The sequence below is a fragment of the Oryctolagus cuniculus genome, chromosome 1, assembly GCF_964237555.1.
Source record: "Oryctolagus cuniculus chromosome 1, mOryCun1.1, whole genome shotgun sequence".
Lineage (NCBI taxonomy): Eukaryota > Metazoa > Chordata > Mammalia > Lagomorpha > Leporidae > Oryctolagus > Oryctolagus cuniculus.
The window spans coordinates 236663809-236676420 of record NC_091432.1 but is presented as its reverse complement, the minus strand read 5'-3'; the positions used below and the strand labels follow the sequence as shown (position 1 = coordinate 236676420).

The window sequence follows — 12612 nt, the reverse complement described above, 5'->3', positions numbered from 1 at the left end:
GGGCCCTGCTACAGCAGTGAGGGCTCCAGCCCACCCCTCCCATCTGAGCCAGTGGGGCCTGGTCCGCCAGCCGCCTCCCTCCAGGCCAGCCCCCAGCCTCTAGGCCCTGCTGCCGCCCCCCCCCCCCCGACCCGCGGGCGTCACCCTAGGAGTCCTGGCAACACCAGTCCAGGCTGAGTGGTGCCAGTGGTGCGGCCCCGCAGCCCCTCCCACAGCGCTGCCTGGCCGATGGGGCTCCCAGCACAGGCCCTGACCCCCCAGCCCAGCCTCTGGGGGCCCCTCGGGCACCCCTGGGGCAGGCCAGGCCCACTTCACAGGGCCTTCCAGCCTTGGTCTGCTCAGGGGCTGGAGGAACGGAGCCCCAGGAAGAGGGAGGGGTGTCAGCAACCAGGGCCCCCCCGAAGGTCCGATGACCACCGCGCTGTGCAGACGGCCTGTAGCGGGATGGGGGGGGCCTCAGGCAGGAAGGTCAGGCTGAGACGGGCAGGGCGTCCGGCAGGGTGGATCTGAGAGCGGCCATTCAGTCGGGACGCCTGGTTCCGGGGGTCAGTGGAGGGGTCCCCCACAGGCCAGCGGGCGGCTGGGGACGGAGCTGGAGCTGCGTGGACACCAGGCTTGCAGGGGAGCGGGGCCCAGCTCTCCCCGCCGTCTCTCCTGCCCCCTCCCCGGGACAGGGTGAGCGGCAGGTGCATCCGCCCCAGGGGCTACAACCCAGGGCTCTCAGGCCAGGGGCCACCCCCAGGCTGGGCCCAGCTGTGCCGTGGCCAGGCTGTGGGCTGTGGGTACCGTGCACTACCAGGTGGCCCCGCGGTGCACGCTGTGTGGCTGGAGGCCACCGTGGTCCTCCCTTTCCCTCAGGGCTACCTGCTGCCCCCCCCCCCCCGTCCCAGGATGCGGCTGTGCCTGTGGGAGGGAAGCTGGACTGGGGTGCACCAGCAGGTCGGGCGGCACCCAGGGCGCAGCAGCCACCGCTCCACCTGCGTCGGCGCAAAGGAGAAGGGGGGGGCTGCCGGGAGCCCTGAGCACAAGGCCCTGCCCGTATCCCGCCGGCGTCTCCAGGACCAGGCTGCTGGGAAGTGCGGGTGCGGGCTCAGAGGCATGGCAGGTGGGGAGGGGCCTGGCCTGGGCGGGCAGGGGAGGGGAGCCCGAAACCAGGGCAAGGCTGCCCCCCGCAGGGACAGATCCCGGGGGGGGGGGGGGGAGGCCCTTCCAAGGGTGGCAACTTGGCCCTGACTGGCCGGCCGGCTCTGGTTGTCACGCAGCCGCCCTGGGGGTCAGGGCGGGACAGTGGCCCACAGGGGAGGGCCGGGGCGGGCTCTGCACCAGGGGTCTGCTCTGCGGGGATCAGGCCAGGCCTGGGAGGCGCGGGCCCCCCAGGGACAGCCGTGTCCAGGCACGGGATAAGGTGGTCCTCGCGTTGGTGCCGGCTCAGCCACGGGTGGGCCTCCACGGATGGCACGCAGGCCTCGGGATAATGGAGGGTTGTGTGCCGAGGGAGGGACGGCAGCTGAGCCGGCACTTGCCGCAGACGCCCGGGGACCGTGCCACGCGCCCGGGCTCCGCGCTCCCCAGCCCGCGACTGTAGCTGCGGGTGCCGAGGGTCACAGCTCAGAGCTCCTGCTGCTCGCTGCATAAACGGGCGCGCCGAGAGCCCCGCGGCCGGGCCGGGCACCGCCGCCCACAGGAGTGCGTCGAGAGCCCCGCGGCCGGGCTGGGCACCGCCGCCCACAGGAGCGCGTCGAGAGCCCCCGGCCGGGCCGGGCACCGCGCCCACCGCACCCATGGCCCGCTGCCTGAGCCCCGAAGCCTCCACAGCCTCCCGGCTCGCTCGCTTGGCCTGTGGCCGAGACCACCCGGAGCCCCGCCCACCTGGGCTCCGCCCGCTGACTCCCAGGAGGGGCGGCGGGGAGGCCGGGGCCCTGTGGCTGCACGTGCGCCCTGCACAGCACCGGGGGCTCATGGGAGTCCTGGCGCAGGAGAAGCAGCCACTGGCCCAGCACGAGGAGCTGATGTCGTTTATTGGCAGAAAAGGGGAGGAGCCAGAGAGCCCACAGCAGGGGGGCGGGGTCAGCTCAGCTCTGTCCTGCCGGGCGGGGCGGCGTCCTCGTCCTCCCCGCGCTCTGGAGCGGCCGGGGAAGCGGGGGTCAGCTCCAGGGTCCCCTCGCCAGCTGCCCGGCGCACCTGCTCCCCTCGGGCGGCCAGGATCTCCTCGACGTTCCTGAAAACGGGGCGGCTTACTCCCCTGGCCCTCGCTGCCCCGGCCCCGGCCCCCCAGAGCCCAGAAGTGGAGACCCCCAGCTGTGACCAGCCCAGGGGCCGGGCACACACCGCGGTTCTGCACCTGCTGCTCCTGCCGCCCTGTCCCGGGCACAGACAGCTCAGCACCCAGGTGCGCCCGCCGGGCACACACCTGCCCGTCCCTGGTGCCAGAGGGCTAGAGGGCTCCACGCCAAGGCGGCGGCCGGCGGAGGCGAGACCTGGGGCTGCCACACGGGGGCGCGCGCACAGGCAGGTGTGCGGACACAGCTGGCTGCGGGGCACCTGCGTCCCACGGGGGGCGGGGGAGGGCCCTGGGTCAGGCCTCCCACTCAGGTGCGCCCTGGGAGGCAGCAGGAGCGGCTTCTGCCCGGCCCGGCCCGGCCGTGGTGGTCATCTGGGGAGTGACCAGCAGATGGGAGCTGACACGCCTCCATACCGGTGAGGCTGATGTTTGCAACTCAGAGACGGAAGAAGGGCCCTCCATCCCCCCGGGATGCCACCCAGCCAGGTCTGCGCCACCCGGAAGCCGGGGGCCAGGAGCGGCACCAGGGCCCACGCGGGTGCAGGGCCTGGGCTGGAGTGGGCGCCGTGCGGGCCGTGGCGCGGATTAACCTGCCGGCCACACCCTCGCCCCGATAAAACAAGCACTGAAGACCGGTCTCACCTCTGCCCGCCCAGGTCCGAGAACCAGCCCAGGTTGTCGGCGATGATGTGGTGGTTCCGGCAGCCGGGGCAGGTCACGATGACCACGCCCTGGTGGTAGGCCAGCTTGGAGATACGCTTGGAGGAGCGAGTGCCGCACACCTAGGGCGAGAGGCCCACCCACTGGAGCCGCGTCCCAGCAGGAGGCTCCGCCCCCAGGGCAGCCCACCCACCGGGAGCCCGGCCACGCCCCTGAGGATCCGCCCCCCCAGCCGGCCCGTCCTCCACAGGAGGCTCCGCCCCCAGGGCGGCCCCGCCACGCCCCTCAGAGGCTCCGCCCCAGGGCAGCCCCACCCACTGCGAGCCGAGTCCTTCCAGGAGGCTCCGCCCCCAGGGCAGCCCCACCCACTGGGAGCCGGCCACGCCCCCGAGGAGCCGCCCCCGAGTGCAGCCCCACCCACTGCGAGCCGTGTCCTTCAGGGAGGCTCCGCCCCCAGGGCAGCCCCACCCACCGCGCGCGCGGCCCCGCCCCTCCCGGAAGTCCACCTTGCAGGTGTAGACGAGCTGGTAGTGCGCCGCTTGCACGCGCCCCGCCGCCTGGGGCCCCGGCTCCGAGCTCGAGTGCCGCCAGCCCCAGGCCCAGCCCCCGGCCCGCCGACTCCCCGCAACCGCCGGGCGGGCCCCGCGGCCCCACAGCCGCCTCGGGCCGGGTCCCTGGGGCCGCGGGCGACCCAGCAGCCCCGCAGCGCGCCCCAGCGCCGCCCTCAGCATGCCGCGGTCACGCCGCCGCCATCTTGGGGCGGGCGGAAGTGGCGGCGCCGACTTCCGGTGCCGCGCTCTGCTGCCCCCTCGCGGCGGCTCGCGGCGCTGCGCCGGCCTCCCGGGCCCCGCACGCCGGGCTCGGCGCGGGACACGCGCGCGAGGACGCGGACGCGGGTCGTTCTAGGTGCCTTTTTATTGCCCGCCTGCTGTGCTCGGGCGGAGGGTACAACGGCTGACCCCCCGCCCCCACGGCGGGAGCCCCGGGCTCCAGGGGGGTCCCCGCGGGGGTGTGTCCCGGGGCCGCTAGGAGCCCTCGGTGTCCGTGTTGTCGCTGCCCGTCGTGTTGTCCCGGTCCACCTCCCCGTGCCGCCAGCTGTCCTGCGTCTTCCTGAGCGCGCGCTTCCTGCGGAGACGCGGGTGGGCAGGGCCGCAGGTGGGCGGGCCGCGGTGGGCAGGCGCGCGCTCAGCGCCGCCCCAGCCCTGCGCGCACCTGCGGTAGTTCTCGAAGCTCTCCTTGAGCCGCCGCCGCTCCTTCTCCGGGGGCTCGCTGCCCAGGCCCGCGTCCTGGGGAAGGGGCGGGCTCAGCGCCGGCCGAGGCTCCCGCGCCCCTCCCCAGCCGTCCAGGGGGCTCTGGGCTGGGGGCTCCCGGGGTGGGGGACCGCCCCTGGCCTTACGTGGGGGCTCGGTGAAATCTCCTTGTGCGGCTCGGTCACCCCCAGGCCACCTGCGAGCGGAGTCCCGTGTCGTGGGTCCGGCAGAGCTGTGGACGCCACGGCCCCTGGGGGCGGCCCAGAGCCCACTCGGCGCCGGTGGCCAGGCCTCGGCCGTGTCCTGGGCACACACACGTGTGCGCGCCTGCAGGGCCGCGGACGGCTCGCACCTGCCACCGCTGGGCAGAGCTGAGCTGGACCTGGGTCCCGCCCGCCTCGGCCACGCGGGGCTCCGTGGCCTCGAGGCCAGTGCCCGCCCACCCACACTTCTCCATTTGCAGCTTCCGCTTTTGCTCCTGCCCAGAGGCTGGGTCGCGTTTGACGCTGAGGAAGTCGGTCTGGCTCCCCCAGGGACCCCCCTACCGCGCACTGGGCCCACCGCCCACCTGAACCGCACGCACGCACGCACGCGGGCCAGTCCTCCTGCCGCCCAGCCCCGCCTCCAGGCTGCTGACGGATCCCGCTCTGCCCAATCAACGCCCAGGCCCCGCCCACGGGCTCCTGTCACCGCCTCCTGGCTGAGGGCAGGCTGGGGGCCACAGGCCTGCCGTGTCCTCCCTGGGTTAGGGTGGGGGCCCCAGCCCGGCCCCGCGCAGCGGCTGTCCAGGTCACAGTCCCTGTGCCCAGCCTCTCTCCCGTGCGGGCAGGGACCAGGTGTGGGCCGGGCACGGCGCCCTCCTCACCTTTGTCGCACGGCCGGGCGTCCTCCGGGTCCCCGGGGAGCTGCAGCTTCCGATGAGAGGGCGAGGTCACCGCTGCCCCTCCCCAGACCCGGCCCGGCCCCCTTTCCTGGTTGGTGTGGGGAGGGGCCCTGCTCACCTCCCCCGAGTCCCTGGGCGAGCCGTCTTCCAGGTCCCAGCTCTGCAGCCACAGGACAGGGGCCGGTCAGCAGGCGAGGGGAGGCTGCGCCTCCTGCAGCCCCCAGCCAGAATGGGCCCTCCCCCCCCGCCTGGGGTCCCACCACACCTCCCCCCCCACCGTGTCCTGGGGTCCCCGGGCCCACCAGGACGAGCGTGTCCGGCTCCTGCCCCTGGAGCCTGCCCTCGGCAGCCATCACCTCCCCTCCCGAGTCCTGGGGGCCCACCACACCTCCCCTCCCCCCCCCCCCGTGTCCTGGGGGCCCACCAGGGCGAGCGTGTCCGGCTCCTGCCCCTGGAGCCTGCCCTCAGCGGCCAGCACCTCCCCCCGCCCCGTGTCCTGGGGGCCCACCACACCTCCCCTCCCCTCCCTGCCCCGTGTCCTGGGGTCCCTGAGGCCCACCCCCCCCCGTGTCCTGGGGCCCACCTCCCCCCCCCCCCGTGTCCCGGGGCCCACCAGGGCGAGCGTGTCCGGCTGCTGCCCCTGGAGCCTGCCCTCGGCGGCCAGCAGGCGGCTCTGGCACTGCAGCAGCTGCACCTGCAGCTCGTCCGCTCTCTCCCGCAGCTCCCGCAGCTGCTTGCGCAGGGCGTCCTTCTCCTGCAGGCTGCACGCGTGCTGGGAGTGCAGCTGCCCCCGCGTGGCGATGGCCTGCGGGACACACGCGTGGGCCCTGAGCCTCCGACACGGCTCTGCGACGAGCCGGCCACGTGGGCCGGGCCCGCGCTGTTGCCCGTGGACTTGGGTCTGCGTCTGGGGAACTGCGGCGCCCTGCGTGAGGCCGCTGCCCGGGTCGGAGCGCCTGGGACCAGGCCCCGCCTCTGCTCCTGATCCAGCTTCCCGCTAACGCACCTGGGGGTACTGGGCCCTGCCCGCTGTGGGGGAGACCCGGACGGAGCCCCTGGGGCTGGCCTCAGCCTGGCCCAGCCCCGGGTGTTGCAGGCAGTGGGGGCGAACCAGATGGAAGAGCTGCCACTGCCCGCAAATAAGCAAAGCTTAAGAACTGGCACTGTGGCGCAGCGGTTAAAGCCTGCAGGGCGGCATCCCACATGGGCGCCGGTTCTTGTCCCGGCTGCTCCACTTGCGATCCAGCTCTGTGATGTGGCCTGGGAAAGCAGTGGAGGATGGACCAAGGCCTTGGGCCCTGCACCCGCGTGGGAGACCTGGAGGAGGCTCCTGGCTTCGGATCAATGCAGCTCTGGCCATTGCGGCCATCTGGGCAGTGAACCAGCAGATGGAAGACCTCTCTACCTCTCTCTCTCTCTCTACCTCTCAAAGAGATAAAATCTCAAAAACAAGGAGCATGATGGTCTGTGCTGTGTGAGACGCCCGCCTGTCCCCACTGGGGGCCGGCCAGCCGTGGGACACCGACACACAGAGGGAACAGGGCCACGGGCAGGGGCAGGGCAGAGTCTGGGCCCATCAGCGCCCCCGCGGCCGGGACTTGATCCATTTTTGTCCCTATTGGGCCACCCAGAGGCAGCCAGAGGTCCCGCCTACCAGCCCTGCCGCTGCCTGCCTCCGAGTCCCGGCCGCTCTTCTTCTTTGTGTGTGTGTGTGTGTGTGTGCAAGTCCTCCTCCGCCCCCAGGGCCCCCCCCCCAGGTGCTGGTTTCTGTGTTAGAGCAGCTCCCTGAGGGTGCATCGTGGCCGAGGGGCGCACCGAGGGAGACCCCGAGAGCGGGGAGGGCACTGGGCCCCCACACACCTGGTCCCGCTCCAGGGCCACCTCCTCCATCTGCTGCAGCACGGCCTCCATGCGCTCCTTGTAGAGCCGGGCGTCCTTGCGCAGGGCCTGGCACTGCAGGTCCAACACCTCCTTCTCCTCCGCGCACTGTGGGGACGGCCGCTCAGCGCCCCGCGGGGAGGGCGCCCGGCCCCCAGGGCCCCGCCTCCTACCCGGGCGCGGAGGGCCTCGGCCTGGCGCAGCTCCTTGCGCAGGGAGAAGACGGTGCCGGCCTGCTCCTGGTGGTCACGCAGCACCTGCCGCCACTCCTCCTCCAGCACCTGGACGTAGGGGCTGCTCCGCTCCCGCGTCCCCTGCTGGACACAGAGCGGCCGTCCCGCGCGGCTCCGCCCCCGCCCGCCCCCGCCCGCCCGGCGCCCGGCGCCCACCCGCCCCCGCCCGCCCGGCGCCCGGCGCCCCCACCTGCGCCGCGGCCTCCAGGTCCTGCACGCGCGCCTCCAGCTGGGCCTTCTGCTGCTGCAGCTCCCACAGCAGCTCCTGGCTCGGCCGCTGCTCCATGGCGCGCCGCAGCCGCAGCGTGTGCTTGCGCTCCACCGTGCAGTCCTCCTCCGCCCGCAGGAGGCTGTGCCGGAGCCCGTCCACCTGCACGCGGCTGCCGGTCAGCCCGCCCCCGGGCCAGCAGCCGGGCCCCAGGCCTGCGTTCCCCACCCCCGGGCCGGGCAGAAGGGTCCCCAGCATGGCTTGCGGCCCCCGCCGTCCCCCAAGCCAGGCAGTGGGGCAACCAGCCTGTGGCCCTCGACCCCTGCCCACCAGGCCCACCCCAGGCCGGGCAGCGGGGTCCTAGGCCTGCATTCCCCACCCCCCAGACTGGGCAACGGGGTCCCATGCCTGGTTCATAGCCCCTGTCCCCCCAAGTCCACCCAGGCCAGGCAGTGGGGTCCCAGGCCTGCAGCCCCCACCCCCCAGGCCAGGCAGTGGGGTCCCAGGCCCGGCTCCTGGCCCCTGCCCCCAAGGCCCACCCCAAGCCGGGCAGTGGGGCACCCAGCCTGTGGCCCTCGACCCCTGCCCACCAGGCCCACCCCAGGCCGGGCAGCGGGGTCCTAGGCCTGCAGCCCCCACCCCCACGCCAGGCAGTGGGGTCCCAGGCCTGCAGCCCCCACCCCCAGGCCAGGCAGTGGGGTTCCAGGCCCGGCTCCTGACCCCTGCCCCCCAGGCCCACCCCAGGCCAGGCAGTGGGGTCCCAGGCCTGCAGCCCCCACCCCCACGCCAGGCAGTGGGGTCCCAGGCCTGCAGCCCCCACCCCCAGGCCAGGCAGTGGGGTCCCAGGCCCGGCTCCTGGCCCCTGCCCCCAAGGCCCACCCCAGGCCGGGCAATTTGGTCCCAGGCCCACCCCAGGCTGGACAGTGGGGTCCCAGGCCCACCCCAGGCCAGGCAGTGGGGTCCCAGGCCCGGCTCCTGGCCCCTGCCTCCAGGCCCACCCCAGGCCGGGCAGTGGGGTCCCAGGCCCGGCTCCTGGCCCCTGCCCCCCAGGCCCACCCCAGGCCGGGCAGTGGGGTCCCAGGCCCACCCCAGGCTGGACAATGGGGTCCCAGGCCCACCCCAGGCCAGGCAGTGGGGTCCCAGGCCCGGCTCCTGGCCCCTGCCTCCAGGCCCACCCCAGGCCGGGCAGTGGGGTCCCAGGCCCGGCTCCTGGCCCCTGCCCCCCAGGCCCACCCCAGGCCAGGCAGTGGGGTCCCAGGCCCGGCTCCTGGCCCCTGCCTCCAGGCCCACCCCAGGCCGGGAAGTGGGGTCCCAGGCCCGGCTCCTGGCCCCTGCCTCCAGGCCCACCCCAGGCGGGGCAGTGGGGTCCGAGGCCCGGCTCCTGGCCCCTGCCCCCCAGGCCCACCCCAGGCGGGGCAGTGGGGTCCCAGGCCCACCCCAGGCTGGACAATGGGGTCCCAGGCCCACCCCAGGCCGGGCAGTGGGGTCCCAGGCCCGGCTCCTGACCCCTGCCCCCCAGGCCCACCCCAGGCCGCGCAGTGGGGTCCCAGGCCCACCCCAGGCCGGGCAGTGGGGTTCCAGGCCCACCCCAGGCCGGGCAGTGGGGTCCCAGGCCCACCCCAGGCCGGGCAGTGGGGTCCCAGGCCTGGCTCCTGGCCCCTGCCCCCAGGCCTGCCCACCTCGAGCTGCAGGTCGCGGGCCCGCGTGAGCGCCGCCCCCTTCTCCTCGCTCAGGCGCGCCAGGCGCATGGCCAGCTCGTAGTTCTCGTCCTTGCAACGCTTGAGCTCGCGGGCGCCGGCCTCGCACTCCTGCCGCAGCCGCTGCAGGCGCTCCTGGTGGGTGCTCAGCAGGCTGTCCCTGAGCCGCAGCTCCCGGATGCAGGCCTCCTGGGCGCTGAGCAGCGCCGCCAGCTCCTGCGCCTTCTTCTGCAGCTTCATGAGCTCGCCCATCAGCAGCTGCGTCAGCCCCGACTCCCCGGACGCGTCTGCGGGAGGCCCGGCCTCACAGGCTCCGTCCCGTCCGGCCCCCGGCCCCCCAGGCCCGGCAGGGGGCACCAGGGGAGGGTCCCGGGGCCTCCCTACCAGGCGAGCCAGCCAGGCCCCCAGGGGATAGGCACTGGGAACCTAGCTCAGCCCCTCTGCCTGGTTGTATAATGCATCTTTTTTTTTTTTTTTAAAGATTTTATTTTTTATTTATTTAAGAGGCAGAGTTAGAGAGAGAATCTTCCATCCTCTGGTTCACTCCCCAGATGGCCACAACAGCCAGGGCTGGGCCAGGCTGAAGCCAGGAGCCAGGAGCTTCTCCAGGTCTCCCACGCGGGAGCAGGGGCCCAGGCACTCGGCCCAGCTCCTACTGCTCTCCCAGGTGCATTAGCAGGGAGCTGGCTGGGAGGCGGAGCAGCCAGGACTTGAATGGAAGCCCATATGGGATGCCAGCACTACACACCGTGGCTTTACCTGCTGCGCCCCGGCGCCAGCCCCTGACAATGGAACGTAAGCACACGGGGGCCCATGGCTGCCCAGGCCAGCACAGTCCACCCCTGCCGTGCCCTGGGAGCAGGGGCTGGCGTGGAGCTGTCCCCTCTGTGGCAAGCGCCTGGGGGCCGGCATCCCACATGGGCGGCGATCAACGCCCGGCTGTGCCTGGGAAGGCAGCGGAAGATGGCTCAACCGCACCCACGTGGGAGACCGGGAGAAGCTCTGGCGCCTGTGGGGCCATCTGGGGAGTGACCCAGCGGATAGAAGCTCTCCCTCCTCTGTCACTCTGCCTTTCAAATAAATCTTTACTAATCTTTTAAGAAAAGAAAAGGCACACCTACCCCCAAACCACGACACCACCTCCCCAGCCTTTCCAACTGGAGGCCCCTCTCCGGCAGAGTGAGGCCCACCCCGCCGGCGCCCCTCACCGATGATGGTGGAGAAGACGCGGGCCGGCTCCCTGCCCGTGACCTTCCTGTACAGCTGTGGGTAGTACAGCTCCAGGCTCTCCAGGAAAGCCACGTAGCCCTTGTGGCCGGTGCGCTGCAGGATGTCCAGGAGCACACCTGTGGTGGGAGGGCCGGGCTGGGGGCGGCGCTGCAGCCCGGGCAGAGGCCACCCCCGGCCGGCAGGACAGAAGCCACCGTCCCCGCCCCAGCCCTGGCTCTGCCCGGGGTGCCTGCCCGCCGGGCGGCTGACTGACCCACTTTGCGCTTGCGGATGACCAGGCTGGGGTCGCTGAGCACCTGCTCCTCGTCATCGGGGTTCAGCACCTTGCACTGCCGCAGGTAGGGGGTGATGCGCGCGGGGTCGATGGCGGAGGTGAGCTGCACGCGGAAGCCCTCCAGGGCGCTCCAGCACTCGTCCTCGTTCTCGTAGTCCGACATGGCCCCGGCGGCCGCTGCGGTGCCCGCCTCTGCTGCCCGGGGAGCGCGCGCCTGTGTCCAGAGCAGCTCCCCCGGGGCTCGGCAGGGCACCCCCCACTCCCCGTCAGACCCCTGGCACCGCCCCTGCTCCACGGCCCAGCCCCGGCCCCCTCCCACCTGTGGAGCACAGCACCTGCGGCTCTCCGGGCAGCTCCCATGCAGCTGCGCGGGGGCTCCAGGCCCCCCACCTTTGCCGAGCAAGGAGCCGGGAGGGGCTGGACTTCCCGTTTCCCCCGTGGGACACCCACTCACGGTGGCCTCCTGTGAGCCACCGCGGGTGACGCAACAGCTCTGCGCAGCTGCCCCGTGCCAGGGCGTTCAGCAGGGGGCTGAGGTTCCCCCCACAGGAGTGGCGCACACTGCGGGGGTGGGGGTGGGGCTGGCCGGGTCACCACTGCCCGTGGACGCCACCGTGGTGCCTTCCGACACTCCTCCGGGGCGGCAGCACCCCTGGCCTGCCCCCAGCGCCGGCCACGCTGCTGGGAAGGCCGCCAGCCCTGCCCGTCACCGACCTGCGCAGGGGAGGCCTCAGATGGCAGAAGCCGCCCACTCCAGGACTGGCCATGGTAGCCGCACCCCTCCCCTGACCGGCCCCTCGGGTGGTCCTCGGGCCCGGGGGGGCACTGGCCACTGCCCCTCAGGACGTGGTCGGTGGCGACAGGCGGGACCTCTCGGGGAATTTCTCAACTTCCTGCTGCTCACTGTCACCCATCCTGCCCAGCAGTGGGGGGGTCCTTGGAGTCACTCGCCGGGCCCACTTCCTGCCGTTGCGGCCCCAGAGCCACAGTCCCACCCAGCCTCCTGCGGCAGACCCTGCAGGACCGGCAGTCAGCGGCCAGGCCCTGGCAAGGCAGGGCGGCCACGCCGCGTGGGGACCTGCAGTCTGTTACGGGCCTCTGCTCCTGCCCCCGACGGCGGCCAAGGGCGGCCCGGCCACCTCCTGGACAGGGCACCGGGCCTGCCTACCTCAGGTCCTTTGGGAGCTGCCTGTCCGCTGCCCGGCCACGCTGGAGGGGAGCCAGGGAGGGCAGCCTGTGCGCTTCCTGACGGGTTCTGCGGAGTTCCAGAGGCCGGGGGCCCTCCTGCCGGGGACGGCCCCTGGGGGCCGCCTTCTGATTTGCCCAGCCGGGCGCCCGAGGGGTGGGGCCGAGGGAAGTGGGAACCTCAGTCGGCAGAGGAACCTTCTCGGTGGCTGCTTGGGACAGGACCTGGGACACTTGGAGGCCCAGCCCCAGGGCGGCTGCAGGGGCAGTCCGCCGTCCAGTCCCCCGAGGCCCACATAGGGACCCTCACCCACCGCTCTGGAGACGGTGGCTCTGAGGTGGGGCTGGCCAGCGAGGAGGGCACTGCAGCTGCCCAGGGGCTGGCACTCGGCGGGGCCCGCTCGGGCGCCCGGTTCATCCCAGGGGTGGTGTCACGCCTGGCCTGGCCCCTGTCCAGACAACGGTGTGCTTCAGCCTGGACACCAGGGCCCGCCTGCCTGCCGGGGACAGCACTCCTGTGCCCAGGACAGCCACCAACCTGTCGCCCTCTGCCACCAGCTCCTCTGCCCGACCCGCGCGGCCCTCCTGGGGCAGCATCGGAACCACAGGGAGGCGCGGGCAGCGAGGGTCTCCCCCAGCATGCGGGACTCGCGCGGACACCTGGGGAGCGACCCAGTGGATGGACCGGCCTTTGCCTCTGTCACCCCACCGTGAGGCTTCAGCCTGGGGAGGGGACAGAGGGGGAGCTGGGGTTTGGCCGTGTGACAGGGACAGCAGCAGGGCGGGGGGAGCCGCTGCCGAGACTGTGGGCAGCCAGGTGGCCGCTGGTTCCC

At 73.4% G+C, this 12612-nt stretch overlaps 2 protein-coding genes across 16 annotated transcripts; both read right to left on the bottom strand.

Moving 5' to 3' along the window:
• Positions 1 to 2001: 2001 nt before the first annotated feature.
• Positions 2002 to 3723, bottom strand: DNLZ (DNL-type zinc finger). The gene is made up of 3 exons (XM_070059123.1): positions 3448 to 3723; positions 2924 to 3063; positions 2002 to 2218 (listed from the first exon to the last, which is right to left on the bottom strand). Exons 1-3 carry the CDS (start codon positions 3670 to 3672, stop codon positions 2068 to 2070), a joined length of 516 nt encoding a protein of 171 aa, XP_069915224.1. The 5' UTR covers positions 3673 to 3723; the 3' UTR covers positions 2002 to 2067.
• A 115-nt stretch (positions 3724 to 3838) lies between these two features.
• On the bottom strand, positions 3839 to 11900 carry CARD9 (caspase recruitment domain family member 9). Of its 15 annotated transcripts, none has more exons than XM_070059058.1 (13): positions 11763 to 11900; positions 10574 to 10789; positions 10299 to 10436; positions 9073 to 9377; positions 7376 to 7555; positions 7126 to 7269; positions 6935 to 7060; positions 5688 to 5879; positions 5193 to 5234; positions 5057 to 5102; positions 4338 to 4441; positions 4154 to 4227; positions 3839 to 4066 (listed from the first exon to the last, which is right to left on the bottom strand). In XM_070059058.1, exons 2-13 carry the CDS (start codon positions 10755 to 10757, stop codon positions 3967 to 3969), a joined length of 1635 nt encoding a protein of 544 aa, XP_069915159.1. In that variant the 5' UTR covers positions 10758 to 10789; positions 11763 to 11900; the 3' UTR covers positions 3839 to 3966. The 15 variants fall into 15 exon arrangements, 12 of the variants coding, with proteins under 12 accessions (XP_069915159.1, XP_069915166.1, XP_069915171.1 ...); XM_070059065.1 differs by having other exon boundaries at positions 4338 to 4387; XM_070059070.1 differs by having other exon boundaries at positions 4338 to 4387; positions 5057 to 5096.
• Between the last annotated feature and the right edge of the window lie 712 nt (positions 11901 to 12612).